We start from the raw sequence: 17056 nt of genomic DNA, 5'->3' as shown, positions 1-17056 counted from the left end.
ACTTTTTATTTATTGTACTTACCAGTGTTAAATGGGCCTTTAAAGGGAATGATAAGCAACTTAAGTGATTTAAAAGTTAAGATTATTTGGAAATTGGTAGGAAAACCCAAAAGTGGTCATCTCTGTTTTAGAGAAATACCTTTTAGTTTTCTGTGTGACAGAGTGATGTGGCTATACTGGTATACACTTGCTAGGCCAGTTTATTTTGAATGAACTGTATACAATTTGATTTGCTTATTCACAGCTTCAATCGAATAGACATTCCGCCCTATGAAAGCTATGAAAAGCTGTATGAAAAGCTGCTAACAGCCATTGAAGAAACATGTGGATTTGCTGTGGAATGATGAGCTTCAAGGATTTACCCAGGACTCTATTTATACAACCCTGACTGACAGCCTCCTTTCAGCAGAGTTTCAAAGAATATGCTGAAATACAGGAAAACACCCCCCCCCCTTTTTTTTTTTTTTTTTTTACATTTTAGGACACTGTGAGGGGAAAGGACAATTTTGAAATTCCTTTTCAAGGAAAAAAAAGGTCTTTATGCTTTGCCATGAGGCCACATTCAGCTGCTATTTAAACTTAATATCTTGAACCTAAAGAATGCTGACTTTTCCTACATTTCCAGAGTTAGGCAGTATTCTACACTTAAAGACTACTACTATTTTTATAAAAGGTGATCTATTCAAATTGCTTCACAGATTTCAAGTCTCTCAAACATCAAGACAACTTCAGCAGTCGGTACAAGTCACATTTCATTTTGATTGAATACATGATTTTAAACAGCTCCTGTACTTGCTCTTTGTAAAAAAATAAAATTATTTTGAATTATTCTACCTTTGTAAACAATTGGCTAAAAGAATCATCTTTAAGAAATTAAGCCATTTACATGTTTGTGTTTTTCTATAGCAGAGCATTATATTTTGCATTATATGTTTCAACCTAGTCTAAGTGGGTCTTTTTTACATTTTTCAAGAACGGATTTCCTGGAATACAGCTATATAATTTTGGTTGTCAAATTCCTAATGCAACCATTTAGTCTAAACTTAGTCATTTATTTGTGACAATTTTCAGGGACTCCCTGTTTTTAAGAGACTCTTTAAAAAAAAAACAAAACCTAATGTTTTTATCTTGAGTCAATATGATTAGGTATTTTGGATTTACTTTTAATCTTAAAATACTGCATTTTTATAGCTTCTCAGAGCATGTGGATGGGATGGGATTTTCGTTATTTTGCTGGGTCAGCTTATCTTTAATATATGGACTATTCCTATAAACCAAAGTCTCTGACAAGTACACCTAATTTATATTGTATTTTAACTACAATGTAAGTTTCCATTAACAAAACCATCCTAAAGCATTAACTGCTCATAATTTTAATCAGCTAAAATTATGAAAAAGGAAGAATTTTGCTCTAAAGATTATTAATAAGCTTAGAAAATCCTGCTTTTACCTAACAGAATGAAGTGGGGTTGAGGGGGCGGTAGTATGAACAGTGATTCTAACTCTATGGCATAAATTACTTTGAAGAGTTCATTTTGGAAGTAAGGGAATCCCACTTCCCTTGGTGTTGAAGATCTGCATCTGATTTTGAAACGTCCAGATTTAGCTTTCAAGGTGTGTGGCATGTTGAATGATCCAGAAGCAACAAAAACTCGGGTGAGGAATTGAAAAAATCTGAAATCACAGTTGGATTTTTAAATTCAACCATTAAAAATATGCACTATCAGTTTTTTTTTTACATTAATGTGAAATAAGCAAATTTTCATGAGATAATTAAGCTGCAAAATTTAAAGTTATCAAGTAAATAGGTCCTCTGTGTTCTGTTTCATGTGATGGAGTGGGTTTCAGTCTGTGTTCTTGGAGCCAAAGGGTTCCTCAGGGGTGCCTCAGGAGTAATGGTTTAAGAGAAGAGGGGCAATGAGAGGGAGCGAGGGGGAAGGCCTAGTTGGTATTTAAGCAGGAGCCTTAGGCTCCATATCCCCACCCCCTTTACCCAGAACAGCCCATTTTTCTCTTATGTATATTGGAATTTCAAGTAAGCTTTCATGGGGTGCAGCGGGGTGGGGAGGAATGGATGGGATAAAAGAAGTGGAGATTTTGCTGCTTTAAAAAAGTTGAGAACTACTTGTGTAGTTTTTAAGTATTTTAATGTATTTCATTTGGCCAAATTCAACTGCCACAAGCAAGCTAGTCATAGTTGTAACTGTGCAGTAGTAATATGCTTATGCCTACCTTTTTCCTCTCAAACAATTTGTTTTTTTACATTGCATTCTGAGTACTGAAGAGCATCTTGAAATGTATGGAAGTGGTTTCTATGCTATTTGATAATCAGTAATGTTCAGCTGTCATGATAGTACTTTACTGGTTGCAGACCCATCTCTCTTTTATATTAAAGCACTAGTGCAGTTTATAATTGTGCCTACTTTTAAAATCTTTCAGTAAAAACTAAGTACATAATGAATATAGAAATCGTAACTGACAGGGATGCAGTAATAATGAAATGCTACTATCACTTATTTTAATATACAATATAAAGCAGGCAAATACCATTGCTTTTTGAGTGCCTTTTTAACTTTATACTAATGACTTCATAGAGCTTTAAAAGAAAGAAATTGGCTGGGCATGGTGGCTCACGCCTGTAATCCCAGCACTTTGGGAGGCCGACGTGGGCGGATCACCTGAGGTCAGGAGTTCGAGACCAGCCTGGCCAACATGGTGAAACCCTGTCTCTACTAAAAATACAAAATTAGCGGGCATGGTGGCGCACTCCTGTAATCCCAACTACTTGGGAGGCTGAGGCAGGAGAATTGCTTGGATATGGGAGGCAGAGATTGCAGTGAGCCGAGATCGCACCACTGCACTCCAGCCTGGGCGACAAGAGACTCCGTCCCCGCCCAAAAAAAAAAAAAAAAAGACTCTCCGTAACAGTCTGTGTTATCACCAACATATATAAAAACATGATTTGGATTTCCGTTTCAAAGTTACATTACCCGATTACTTCCAAATAGGTGCTAAGCAAAAACCCCCAATGTGTTATTGAACCATGGACTTGCACCTCATGTTTAATGTGAATATTTATTTCCATGTCCCTCTTAACTGGTTTTTTCTTGTCTTCCCTCTAGCTGTATTGTTATTTCAGATATGTGATATCTGTTTTCATACTCTTGCCTTTCCATCATGAATGCTTAGTTATGAACAGAGATTCCTTTGTGTAGAGCTCATAGGCAGTACAGAGAGGTAAGTCTTGTCTCAGAGGGCCTTGTATCTTGGTGTAGTTTTTAAATAGTGCTGTGTATAGTGTACATTTTGTTTTGCACAGTTTGTTGCCCCGAATGGGTTTTTTACCAAGCCTTTTTTTCTTTCATGTATTTACAGTCCGGAGCACAAGATTCTCTTCTTTCAAATACAATGTAATTCGCTTTACTTTACAACACTAAATCTGGGCTTTGAATTTCCAGTGCATTGGACTGATTGCATTGTTGGGAGTTAGAGGCTGTTCCAACCATCCTTAGTTTGGTAGAGCGGCTCCTTCTGCTTGTTTTCTAAGCATACAGTCAACGGGTGCCATTTGTGGTATTTAACATGTTAGGATGATTGTTCCAAATGCTGAGTTTTATTTCTAGATGTAATTAGTTCATTTTATGTAATATTCTTCTCTCAAACTGACTTTAAAAACAAAGTTTTATCATTTTCATTGTATTTATTACAGAGTGTTTTAGCTTTGATATTCTTTGTATTTTCACTCATTTGTTACATGAGCTTTATCAATAACATCTGTATAAATGGTTTTTAAAAATTAACTATGTATGTGCCCATGCCGAAGTCGAGCAATAAAATCAATGCTGTTTGCACTGTCACAGCATCAACATTTTTAAAGAATATTGAGTTTGTAATGAATCGTTTTGAAAACATTTATGATTGGCTCTATGGAGGGTGACAACATGAGTCACAAAATGAAAAGTTCAAGAACACATGCCATCCTGAGTTGATGCCTCTGTCATGTTGCAGAGCTCAGGCCTCCTTTCTGTCTCCCAGCAGAACAGGGAAGGCGCCTGTTTTCTCCGGCCGTGGTGACTGCCCAGTTGGTAGTACCTGTTGGGGGTACTGCATAGGTGGATTTCTGAGGAGGGGGGTCAGGGGCTAGTGGGGAAGAGCATCTTGGTCCTGTCACCAGTCTGCAACCATCTTTGCTATAATACATCTCTGCTCTGTAGGGCAGGGCTATGATAGGGGCTCACATTTGCCAGCCCTACCTTGGTATGTCGAGCAGTAAAATTCTCATATGAAAAGGAGAAATCAATTGTATTTTTTCTAGAAGCCGTGGATTTTAAGGTTTATAATTCACTACTGTATTAATGATAGTGGACTGAAGTCCAGCTAACTCTATGGATAGAAAAAGAATGAATATGGTCTGTGTAAGTCTACGCAGCATAGGGTGCAACAGAAGGGAACACCTGGGAAACGTGTAAGTAGTAGCAGTGTATTAAAGTTCAAAGGGTGAGCATGCTTTTGTTTATATACTTTTTTTATATTCTTTTGAATATTTTTGTCTTGCTTTGTCCCTCATTGCTGTGTTTACTGGTTTTATCTAAAATTTATAAAGTTTTAGTACATTAAAGATTTTTGGCCGGGTGCAGTGGCCATGCCTGTAATCCCAGCACTCTGGGAGGCCAAGATGGGCGGATCACGATGTCAGGAGTTCGAGACCAGCCTGGCCAACATGGTGAAACCCCGTCTCTTTACTAAAAATACAAAAATTAGCCGGGTGTGGTAGCGGACGGCTGTAATCCCAGCTACTCGGGAGGCTGAGGCAGGAGAATCGCTTGAACCCAGGAGGCAGAGGTTGCAGTGAGCTAAAATCGTGCCACTGCATTCCAGCCTGGACAACAGAGCAAGACTGTCTCAGGGAAAAAAAAAAAAAAAAAAATTTAGGCCGGGTGCTGTGGCTTGCGCTTGTAATCCCAGCACTTTGGGAAGCCAAAGCAGGTGAATCTCTTGAGCCTAGCTTGAGACCAGCCTGGGCAACATGGCGAAACCCCATCTCTACAAACAATACAAAAACTAGCGGGGGGCATAGTGGCACGTGCCTGATAGTCCCAGCTACTGGAGGTGGGGCTGAGATGGGAGGATCGTTTGAGCCCTGGAGGCTGAGGCTGCAGTGAGCCATGATTGAGCCACCGTACTCCAACCGGGGCAACAGACTGAAACCCTGTCTCAAAAACAAATTTTTATTTGTTTTTTAGTATTATAATAATCTACAAATTATCCAAAAGTTTGATTTGACTAATGATCAGAAGTTTAACCTGAAAAGTTTGTCCCTTCATTGTAATGAAGGTTAACCATGTTACCTACTGTATTGATTTGTACTTTATATACCAAATGCTTACAATACATATATATACAATAGGATATATGCAACAGAACAAGAGCCTAATAACAGGATAGAGGAGGTAATCACACAGGCAAAGTGTTACTTTACATTCCTGTGTTAACATTCGTAGCAAACTAGAAAGACCTGATTTTAAATTTTACTTAAAAGGTATCTGCCCTAAATGTGACTTGTCTGCTGCTCATTCAACAAATATTTACTGTGCTCCTGACTACATGCCAGGCTCTGTACTAGCTGATAGCCATATAGCTTTGCATGGTGGTTAGAAAGTGAACATCTAAAGTAATGCTTCTAGCCTGTGTCTCACTGTGGGCCAAGTTCAAACTTAAGCGCTCAAAACTCAATTTATGTACAGCAAAGAAGTCAGTCATGATGGGAGCACATGAGTAAATAAATTTCCCACCTCAGCAAGGCCCTGAATCCGACTTGGGTGTGTGTTTGTGGTCTGTGTTGCCCAGGCTGGAGTGCAGTAGCTATTTCACAGGCGCAGTCATGGTGCACTGTAGCCTCAAACTCCTGGGCTCACGTTGATCCTCCTATGCCAGCCTCCCAAGTGGCTGGGACTACAGGTGGGCACCACCACGCCGTGGTGCAGTCTATGGGATGGGCAAGGGAACCTAAGATGTTTCTCCTCCCCACTTAAGTATTCTTAATTTTTTTTTTTTTTGGTAGGAGTCTTGCTCTGTTGCCCAGGCTGGAGTGCAGTGGTACAATCTCAGCTCACTGTAATCTCCACCTCCGAGGTTCAAGCGATTCTCATGCCTCAGCCTCCCAAGTAGCTGGGATTACAGGGTATTTACCACCATGCCTGGCTAATTTTTGTATTTTTAGTAGAGATGGGGTTTCACTATGTTGGCCGGGCTGGGCTTTTCATTAATTTTAAATATTGTCTGGTTAGTCCCTTATGATAGATGAGGCATTTAGTTCTAATACCAAGCACCTCACTCTGTTACACCCCCCACAGGACTTTCCAAATGGATGATTGTGATGAACCTTTCCTGGGCTGCTCCAAGCTGACTGGCTTGATGCACACGATCCACAGCACTTGAATCGCACCATCCTCTGCTTGCTAAGCTTGTCTGGTGAAGTGATCTTTATTTGCTTTTGACTTTTCAAAAATATGTTGTCTCCTATTTTCTGATCTTTGCTGAGCAATCCTATTCCTTCCCTGACCAATTCTCTCATAAATTCTTTTTTGTTGTTGTTTATTCCTGGTTACTTTTTAGCTTCGTAAAGAGCACCAGTTCCCACCAATCACCAGAACTAGCAACTTCAGTCTTCCTAAAATATTTTACATTTTAAAAAAATCATAATAAAAGCATCGTTAGGCTTGTGCTAACAGATCTAATGGTATATAATCTACCACTCAAAGTCACACCTGCTATGCTTCTGGATCTTTTCTATGTCATATTTATATTGTATCATATGTATAATACCCCTCATACCATGGTTTTTTCTATAAAACTGCATATTTTGTAGCCTAAAATTTTTTTACACAATATTTTATAGCTATCGAGATCTACTTTATCCTCTGCTTAACATTTTTTAGAACTTATGTTCCAGCTCTTGAGTATCTAGCCTCATCTTGTGCATTTCCTGTCCTTTCCATTCACCTGTACTTGCTGAATTGTCACAACATATCACAGGTATCTGCATGTCATTTACCATGCTCCAAACACACCCAGTCCATCAAGCCTTTCCCTGCTGGAAGCTCCCGCCTGCTTGGTTGCCCACCCTTCTGCCAGTTTCCATTCCAAGAGCTCAGCACTTGGAATCACAGCAGTTGATCCAGATGTCTTTTCTCTCTAGGTCAGTTTTCACTGCTTCATGCCTCCTGGCCTCTCATCATACATATACTCATCTCCACAGCACTCTCTATGCTCTAACGGAAGCCTCTCTCTGCCACTCCCTGGCTTCCAAGTCCCCACATCCTCAACTGCTCTGAGGCTTCCTCTAGCTTAAGTGTAGCCTTTCCTCTTCACTGACGACGCCACCGCCAAGCAGTTTTTTTTTCCTCGTATTCCTCCATACCAGAGATGAGGCTGGTGCACTCTTGCCCACTTGAAGCCCATCATGCCTCCTTCCCACCTGCAGTCACTAATGTGTCTTTGAATGATAGCCTGGCTTTCCACCCTTTATCTCTTCTCACTGCTATCTTCTGCCAACCAACAGAAACCATAATGCATTTTTTATTTTTTTGAGAAAGAGTCTCACTTTTGTTGCCCAGGCTGGAGTGCAGTGGTGCGATCTCGGCTCACTGCAACCTCCGCCTCCCAGGTTCAAGCGATTCTCATGCCTCAGCTGAGTGCCACCATGCCTAATTTTTGTATTTTTAGTACAGACAGGGTTTCACCATGTTGACTAGGCTGGTTTCGAACTCCTGACCTCAAGTGATCCGCCCGCCTCAGCCTCCCAAAGTGCTGGGATTATAGGCATGAGCCTCCGCACCCAACCACCATAATGCATATTCTCTCATCTTCCAGCCATGTTATGGAAAGTCTACACAGACATGGTACTGTCAAGGTTCTCTGAGGCCCACCTCTGATAACCACCCACCTTTCTTCTCTAATGAATCAGAAATACGGTTTTTTTTGTCCTCAAGTGCTAATTCTTAATTATTTTTGTTGACTTACTTACTTAAAGCAACAAACTTCAGGAGCTGGCTGCTCACACAAGGCTTGTTAATTGCTTTGGCACAAATACGACTAATGAAGATTTCCGCCTTTTAAATTCAAAAGCAGTAAGCTTTTAGAAAAAATTTTTATTTAAAAAATCATTAAAAGTACTAGAATGAAAATACAAGTAAAGCATTTGAAAATTATTTTTCTGGCTTAGACTGTTTACTGGCTCAATTCTAGCTCTGTCCTGGTAAAGGCCTCCAGAACCTTCACCTATTATCAAGTCTGGCCTCACAGGGAGGGACTTTTACTGTACTGAAAGGAAGCCAGCTGAAGCCGAGATCTGAAGCGCTCAGCTTCCAGTTCCCGGAAGAAAACATCATCATCATTCTGTGTTATCATGTCCTGCAGCTGCTGAATTTCCTTCTCCATCTTAGATCTCAGCTCCCTCTTCACCTTATGTAATGTCTGAAAAAAGAAGGCATGTCATCCTGCTGTTCACAGCATTTATCCAGACCCTCATCTATTGTTCCCTCTCCATCTTCAGCTAATCAAACCCCTCCAAAATTTTCAATAATCTAGCAGCAGCAGCTCTTACAGAGACCTAACTAAAGTTAAAATCATAGGACAAAAATGTCTTGGGTCATACATGGATTGCCTTATTAGTCTTCTCTCCATTCCCTTTATAGGTATAATACATTTGGTTTTCTACTTCCTAAAAATGTAAATTAGTCATGTGTCACTTAATGATGGAGATATGTTCCAAGAAATGCATCAAGTGATTTTGTTATTGTGCAAAATGTCAGTGTACTTACACAAACCTAGATGGTACAGTCTGCTGCATACTGGGGCTATATGGTACAGCCTATTGCTCCAACCACCAATGTACGAGGTCTCTTGCTGAAAGAAACATTGCCATGCAGTGCATGACTTGGCTTCTATCTTGTTAATTATTACCTGGGCCTGAGATTTCTCTCTGGCTTTAAGTTCTTGATGTTCCTGTGATATGGCTTCTGCCAGCAATGAAAACTGTTTATAGGAAGAAAAAACCAAATATTGTATTTAACGTTTGTAGTCCAAATGTAACATTTCTTAATGTTCACAGGCATAAAATCATTTTAATGGAAATAATAGGGCAATATACTGTACTATGGTCAGGTATTATTTGATCTTAAATTTCAATCTTGAAATGGGGTCCTCTAATCTGTAGAGTGCAAACTTTAGTTAACACAAGGTTTATTGTCAACAGACTAAGCAAGTTTTGCCATGAGGGCAAGTGGTCAGGACTAAGCACGACAGCGTAAGCAAGTGCCAGGAGCCCACCTGGTCCTTATAGTAGTTCTCCATGGAGTCCAGTTCATCCTGGTGGTGTCTCCTCTGTTCATCTCGCTTTTCTTTGGCATAGTTTCTTAGGTCTCGTAATCTTTGCTTTTGAATGTTTAAACCTTCTTCAAACAGTTTCTTAAATATCTGTCAGTTATTTAATCGTAAAAATAAAGTCATTGAGGAATATAATCATTTTGGCCAACTAGAGGTATATACTGATTGTATTTCACAAAGTTTTTTTTTTTTTTGGAAATACTAGTTTTATTTGGAAATTTTGACATACCATAAAATTTACCGCCTTTTTCTGAGACAGGTTATCGTTCTGTCACCCAGGCTGGAGTGTACTGGGGCAGTCACAACTCACTGCAGCCTTGACCTCCCAGGCTCAAGCAATTCTCCCACCTTGGCTACCCAAGTAGCTGGGACTATAGGCATGTGCCACCACGCCTGGCTAAATTTTTAATTTTTTGGAGAGATGACATCTCACTATGTTGCCCAGGCTGGTCCCAAGCAATCCTTGCACCTCAGCTTCCCAAAGTGGTGGGATTACAGGCGTGAGCCACTGAGCCCAGCCTTACCCTTTTAAAATAAATAATTCAGTATGTTTTATTATACTCAGTTGTGCAACCATCACCACTACACAACATTTTTACCATCCCAGAAAGAAACCATATACTGACTAGTGCTCATTCCCCCGTCCCATCCTTAGCAGTCACCAGTCTGTCTACTTTCTGTCTCCATGGATTTGCATATTCTGGACACCTCCTAAAAATGGAATCATGTAATTCGTGGCCTTTCATATTTGGTTTCTTTCACTCCGCATGTTTTCAAGGTTCATCTATACTGCAGTATGTACGAATACTTCCTTTTTATTGCCAAGTAACATCCTACTGTATGAATGAATGCACACTCTTTATCCATTCATTAACTGATGGACACTTTGGGTTGTTTCCCCTTTTAGGCTATTACAAGTAATGCTATGAACATTTGTGTTTTTTGTGTGATTATATAGCTAGGAGTGAAATTGCTGGGTCATAGGGTAGCTCTATATGACCTTTTGGTAACCTTCTGAGGAACTGCTGGATTCTTTTCCAAAGCAGCTGCACCATTTTACAGCCCCAAGGTCTCCACATCCTTGCCAACACTTGTCCTCTCACTGTGGTTCTGAGTCGTATTTCCCTAATGACTAAGGTGTTCATTATCTTTTCATGTATCACAGAGATTCTTTAGAGCCTTCAGAAAAGCAATGTCAAGCAGCCATGTACACACAGGGAAAGAACGCCAAGAGCAGAAACATGCCACACCTACACATGTACATCACTGAGGAGGGGGAGTGATCATTTGGGGAGGCCACCAGAAAACACACTGTTCAAAGGGCTTCGATATTCCCACTTGTCCTCCCTTCATCAGTGTAAATTCTGGATAGAAAAACTGGTTCTGATGGTGACGCACTCATGAGCTATAGAAAAGTTACTTACCCTCTCCTCAAAGCCTTACAAGTATCTTCCTCTAGAAATATGTCCAAGTCTTTAGTTAACTATAATTACTAAAATATTTTACAAACAAAATTTATTGCTAGCTTGGGATCTCAAAAGGTTAATCATTTCAGCCTGATTAGAATGACATAGGAAACACCTTGTGGAAAACCCCTCACAGCACAGCTGGACACTATTCCTGATTTTATGTGGAATGCGAGGTTATGTTATCACACTAAATTTCTGTCTCTCACATGTTCCCAAACCTCTAAAGTAGTTTTACTGGAGAAGTACCTGTTATGTGTAGGAGGCAGGGAGGAAGTAAGACTTCACATTAAGATGAGGGACACGGAGACTGAGAATGGACGGGAATGCACAATGGAGTAAGAAAATAAAGTGTGGCCAAGCAGAACTCAGGGCCCGCACTATAGGACTTCGATTTAGATTTTGGATTCAAATTTGGACAAGAGTCACGAACAAAGAAGGTGGTCCTGAAAGGTAACAAAATTCACCTTCTTAACAGGGCTGGACAGAAGTCAGACTTACCATTTCTTCCCGGGTCCTCATTCTCATCATTTTTGCACACAACTGAACTCTATAATCATCGTAATATTTTCGAGCACGAACAATTTGCTGTCGATTTTCTTTTATCTTTGATTGGGTCAACCTTTGCCTACGAATGCAGTCCTTGAAGTCTTGCTAAGAAAGGGAAAGGGGAAGGAAGAGAAGGGTAAGGACAAGAGGAATGCAGATTCCAGCGTTCTCATGTGCCCCACTCCCCATCACGATGTCTTCAGGCAGTATGCCACGTGTTGGGGGCCAGTGGCCTCAGAAGCCCTTCAGCCTTTGGCAGCTTCATCACCTCAATCTGAAGAGCAGCTCCAATAACCTCCCGCTGCAGCAGAGGGCAGCAGTGATCCTGGGCACTCCTGTGGAACTGAGGGCTCACTTCCCATGCCACCAGGAGGCTAGGCTGGCCCAGATGCCACCTCACAAGGAGTAGGCAAATGGCACACCCAGACTTTCAAGCAGAGCCTGAGCTGCCAGGAGTATTTAATTAGGCAAAAACTAAGGAAATTAGACAATATCTGACAAAGGAGTGAAGATAAAATGGGGTCATGTATATAAAGCCTCTTACGTAGGTGTTTCAGATACTAGTGTTTTTTCCCCCATAGGAAAGTACCATCTGCAGTTCCTGAGATGTCTTTCTGGAACTGTTTAGTACTACAGTTCTCATGGCTTATCTCTACTCCACACTCAGGCAAAGGTTTTCAAATCTCTCCCTTTGGCAGATTGTTTCTGACCTCCATCCTCTCCCTTCATAATTCTCTAAGTACAATTCCTAGTCAAAATTATAATGGAGGCTGATAAATCCTGGAGCTCTCTACTTGGGACCTGAGAAGGATGGGAGAGGGCAAACAGCACTAAGTTTAGCTACTTGGCACCTAGATGGGTCCATAGAGTCCACAGACAGAACTGGATTAAAATCTCAGCTGTGTCCCTTGCTTATCAGTGAGACCCAGGGCAAGTTACTTAGTATCTCAAAGCTTCAGGGTTTTCATTTCATAGGAAACATCTCTAATACATTACTATAAAGACTAACTGAAACTGTGTATATAAAGTACCTAGCTCTTCCTCCTGCCTATTTTGGGTTTGTGTGTTTTGTTGTTGTTGAGACAGGGTCTCACTCTGGCACCCAGGCTGGAGTGCAGTGGCAAGATCATAGCTCACTGCAGCCTCACCCTCCCACGCTCAAGTGATCCTCCCACTTCAGCCTCCCAAGTAGCTGGGACCACAGGCAAATGCCACCATGCCAGGCTCATTTTTTCCACACCCATATATATATTTTTAAAGACAGGGTCCCACTATGTTGCTGAGGCTGGTCTCAAGTGATCCTCTCACCTCAGCCTCCCAAACTGCCAGGATTACAGGCATGGGCTATCAATTTTGGTTGAAGACCTAGGCAACACTTCCACATGCAGGTGTTAGAGGTTAAGGGTCTGTGCGACTGTTGCCCAGCTAGCACAGATAAAGGCAATGAATGTAACAAATTCAGAATTATAATACCCAACTTGCTCTTGACATACCAGTCTCTTGTTATGTTCATATTCTTTCTTGACAAGGGTAGTAAGGAGGTCATGCCTTCTTAGGGCTTCTTCTATCTTGAAGGGGGACATGAAGTTAAGGTTAATAATGCTGTTCACTCAATTCTCAAGGATAAGCTCTTCTCTCATTTAAATTCCTATGCTTAAGACTGACAGTAACTTACTTCATCTTGGAGTTTCTTCTTTGATCGATTTTCTCTACATGCCTCTTTCTTAAGCTGTTCAACCTGTGCAATTTGCTGTTTCCACATTTTGCTTAGTGTTGGGCCAGAAACATAGAGAAACGGAAACTGCTCCAGCATAAGGGGAAGGAGACTGTGTTCACTTACTTTCACTGCAAGGTAAAATAAGATGTTCTTAATTTGGACAAGAACTGTCATCCAACATCCCTGGTAGATCAAAGCTTATGTAAGTGACGTGGTTTTGATCCTGAAAAGAACGATTCTAAATGTACTTATAATAATTTGCATTCCTCATCTGATTGGAGTAAGCCAACTACTGGTAAGGATAAAAATAAGCTCAATAGTTCTGAATTGATGCCATGCTGGTCCTGGGAAGTCCATCCTAATTGCTCAGCTGCTTCAGTGCCTGCAGGTAGATTCTCTATGTATGGTAAAACAGAAGACTCCTCAACCCTCCTGGTAGGCAAGTGCTTAGAAGAAAAAGTTTCTGGTCTAAAGGATATAGTAGGAGGGCCAGCAGTCTTTGGGTATAACAGGAAGCCTGGCATTTCTCATGACTTTGTTTCCTTGTAACAAGACTCTACACTCATTGGCACTGTCAATATATAGGAGGTGGACAGGCCATCTGCTTGCCTTGGAGCATCCCTTTCATTCTACCAACTTCCCAGAAATAGACAAAAGGCAGTCAAAGTAAGCAAGCACAGGAGTGCGGCTAACGCTGGAGCAGCAGGTGGCAGTCCTGGCATTCCTTGGGTGCCAATATATATAGGCCTCCCTAAAGTACTTCCTTATTGAAGAGTTCTAGCCCTCTACGGAAAACCAGCCACATGGCAATGATTTAAAAAAAAAAAAAAAAAAACTTTCTTCGGCTGACTGTTGGTGGATGTTAGCTTTCAGTGCTGTGTCCTTGGAATACTGCACATGCTTTCAAAGGCTGCCAGTTTTCCATAAAGTACAATTCTGTGGTTCTTACTTGGAACTGCTTTATTTGGCTTTGGGAGGCCACCTCGTGGACTCTGAGTTGTGGTTTTTCTAGAGTAAATCTTCCAGGGCTGACTACATTCTGGAGTTCCTTTACGAACAGCTTCTCCTCTGTATATTTTTTCCTTAGAAGCAGATATAAAACAGAATAAAAATAAACGGTCTAATAGTTCTTTCATACATCATCTTAAATATTACATATTGACAAAAACAGCTAACCACTCCCCAGCCAAACCACCTTACTTCAAATTTGTAAAATCTGGTTAATATTCATTTACTCTAAGTTAAAGGCATCTTTTGGCCTCTGGCATCCCCTGGAATTTGAAAAAGTACTGAATCTTTTTCAAGTTTCAGTCACCATAGTCCCACACCCTAAATACAACCCCTATTAATCTTTTTTTTAACTATTAATGTTTCGATGTACTTCTCTTTTTCCATGTAGATTAAAAAAATTCTCAGGCAACTATGCAGTATGCTTAATTGTAACCGTACTGTACTTTATATCCTGTTTTGTTCATGAATATTTTAGCATAAGCATTTTCCCCATGATTTCACTTTAGTTTCTGTAACCATTCTTTTGAAAGGCAATGAAAACTTCTGTTTTGGGTTTCTTACAACCAGGTCTAGAGCAACTAGGATGTTCTGTCTTCTCTTACTCTTCTTTAATTTTGTCAGCCTAGTTTTTAAGCCCCTGGTGAACTGCTAAGTCAAATAAACCCTTAAAAACTGATGGGAAGTTTTAAGTAGGGGAAAAACACTAGTTTTCTTTGGTACCATGTCTTGTCATATTTTAGCAACCTGAATGCCTTATTAATAAGCAAGTCCTGTATCATGACATGAAATCCTGCCTTTTCCTAAAAAGCTCATGATTAAGGCCCTGTTGGCCTCTTCTTCTTTTAAAAAGATCATCTTTGCAGTTCCCATTCATCTGATCAAATGGCATTTATTACAATGGAGACTTTTACCCACTGTTTCCTCCTCCTTCTCATATATTCTTAGAGGTCCAATATTCTCTTGAACTTTATGTCTTCTTAGTTCCCTTTCAAATGCTTCAGTAAACGCCTAAAGGGGAAAAGGTTATATATTACAGTTATTAAAAACATACACAATGGGCAGCACCATGGCTTAGTTGGTTAAAGCACCTGTCTAGTAAACAGGAGATCCTGAGTTTGAATCCCAGTGGTGCCTCAATCGAGCATCCAAGCTCTTAGCCGCGTGCAGTGAGGCTGAGACAGGTGGATCACCTGAGGTCGGGAGTTCAAGACCAGCCTGACCAACATGGAGAAACCCCATCTCTACTACAAGTACAAAATTAGCCGGGCGTGGTGGCACATGCCTGTAATCCCAGCTACTCAGGAGGCTGAGGTAGGAGAATAGCTTAAACCCGGGAAGCGGAGGTTGAGGTAAGCCAAGATTGTGCCATTGTACTCCAGCCTGGGTGGCAAAAGTGAAACTCCGCCTTGAGAAAAAAAAAAAAAAAAGGAAAAAAATTCACCTAGGATACCTGCCACCCCTAAAATATCAAGCTCATTCACTTTTTAAAAAATTCCTTTCAGACTCTGTATCACAAATGTACGGTTTGTTTTTTGAGACAGAGTCTCACTCTTGCCCAGGCTGGAGGCAGTGGCACAAACTCGGATCACTGCAACCTCCACTTCCCGAGTTCAAGTGATTCTCCTGCCTCAGCCTCCCAAGTAGCTGGGACTACAGGTGTGCACTGCCATGCCTGGCTAATTTTTGTATTTTTAGTAGAGATGGGGGTTTCACCATGTTGGCCAGGCTGGTCTCGAACTCCCGACCTCAGGTGGTCCACTTGTCTCAGCCTTCCAAAGTGCAGGGGCACTGCCCTGGCTCACAAATCTACATTACTTTAACATATATAATTGGGACATAAAATGAAATTTTACATCATCTGTTTTTTCTGTTCTCAAGTTTCTGCAATCATTTTGATACTCTCTTGAGTGGAAGTTACATGCTGAGTTACAAATGAGTGTAAGACGTCTGAATTAGTTTTAGTTTTTCACCATTATAAATCCTACCGCATTATAAAACCTACTACTGCAAATAAGTGTTCTAAATCCATGCTACATTTCAAAATCCACATTGCACAGTGGAAAGTCTTCCTAGGTAATCATACCAGTCTCTTTGTTGTTGAATCCCAACCACCTCCTCTCATTCCTGTCTTGGGTACTTGATCTTATCTTCTCTGTAACTCAAGTGGCCTGTCACGTTTAATCCACCTCAAATTCCCCTCATCTCCGAAGACCACTCTGAAAATAACAACTCACACTGATCTCCTCTTTCTTAATCTACTGGAACACCAAGCTATGTCCGGCCAGGTTATTTTTTTTTTTAAAGAGTTTCATGAGCATAATTTTATGCTAATGGGGACATAAGCTATGTCACATAGCTCTCTATCATCCACTCCGCTCAAGAATATTAAATGTATTTTAAGCCTTAAATCAACAGTAGGTTCATGGTAGCATGTGGCTGAGGGGAAATGGTACTGGCTGCTGCTTAATGGTAGTCAAGAGATGGGGAAGAACCTGTGCTCGGAGTTGGCGGATATCTGTTTCTCTTGGCTTGCGCTGCCTTTTTCTCTCCACGTGGAACTGTTTGTGTTTGTTAACTGGAGATGGAGAGAGCGAATGGGATCTGTAGGGTGGCTTTCTACGCATGGAAAGTCCTACAACAGAGAAAAGACATATAACATTAGTTCCGGATAGCCAGAATGTTATGCTGGAAACCAAAGTTGGTTTTTACTAAATCCAAAGAGACTGACGAGTGAATGTGCTAAAGGGACTCTCTCCTGTAACTAACTTGTATTGGTATGATAACACCAGGTAAACAGACAAATGCATACAAATGTGTACTGTCTCAAATACTTAGCTTCTACATTCAACTCTGGATATTCAACATGTGGAATGCTCCTATGCACAAAGGACTATGGGAGAGTGCTCTTGGTGATAGGGGGAGATGC

The 17056-nt window shown here is 40.8% G+C and overlaps 2 protein-coding genes and 1 non-coding gene across 7 annotated transcripts in view; 2 read left to right on the top strand and 1 right to left on the bottom strand.

Annotated features, from left to right (window-relative positions):
* SMURF2 (SMAD specific E3 ubiquitin protein ligase 2) overlaps window positions 1-3879 on the top strand; it is a 116162-nt gene extending 112283 nt beyond the window's left edge. For both annotated transcript variants that reach the window (XM_030800404.1, XM_030800403.1), the window contains one exon: window positions 245-3879. In XM_030800404.1, the coding sequence (XP_030656264.1) occupies window positions 245-344 (100 nt within the window). In that variant the 3' untranslated portion in view covers window positions 345-3879. The remainder of the gene's footprint in view (window positions 1-244) is intronic.
* A 4251-nt stretch (window positions 3880-8130) lies between these two features.
* CEP95 (centrosomal protein 95) overlaps window positions 8131-17056 on the bottom strand; it is a 31372-nt gene continuing 22446 nt past the window's right edge. For 3 of the 4 annotated variants that reach the window (XM_030800399.1, XM_030800400.1, XM_030800402.1), the window contains 8 exons: window positions 16623-16762; window positions 15046-15138; window positions 14069-14201; window positions 13078-13247; window positions 12896-12970; window positions 11355-11507; window positions 9331-9477; window positions 8142-9036 (listed from right to left, as the gene is read on the bottom strand). In XM_030800399.1, the coding sequence (XP_030656259.1) occupies window positions 8782-9036; window positions 9331-9477; window positions 11355-11507; window positions 12896-12970; window positions 13078-13247; window positions 14069-14201; window positions 15046-15138; window positions 16623-16762 (1166 nt within the window). In that variant the 3' untranslated portion in view covers window positions 8142-8781. Of the gene's footprint in view, window positions 9037-9330; window positions 9478-11354; window positions 11508-12895; window positions 12971-13077; window positions 13248-14068; window positions 14202-15045; window positions 15139-16622; window positions 16763-17056 lie in introns of all 4 variants that reach the window. The other variant, XM_030800401.1, reaches the window with a different exon arrangement.
* TRNAT-AGU lies at window positions 15191-15264 on the top strand. The gene has a single exon. It is a non-coding gene; the product is annotated as a tRNA-Thr (tRNA).

This window comes from Nomascus leucogenys, chromosome 19, assembly GCF_006542625.1.
Source record: "Nomascus leucogenys isolate Asia chromosome 19, Asia_NLE_v1, whole genome shotgun sequence".
Classification (NCBI taxonomy): domain Eukaryota; kingdom Metazoa; phylum Chordata; class Mammalia; order Primates; family Hylobatidae; genus Nomascus; species Nomascus leucogenys.
Note: the sequence above shows the minus strand (reverse complement) of the source record. Positions and strands in the feature narration are given on the sequence as shown.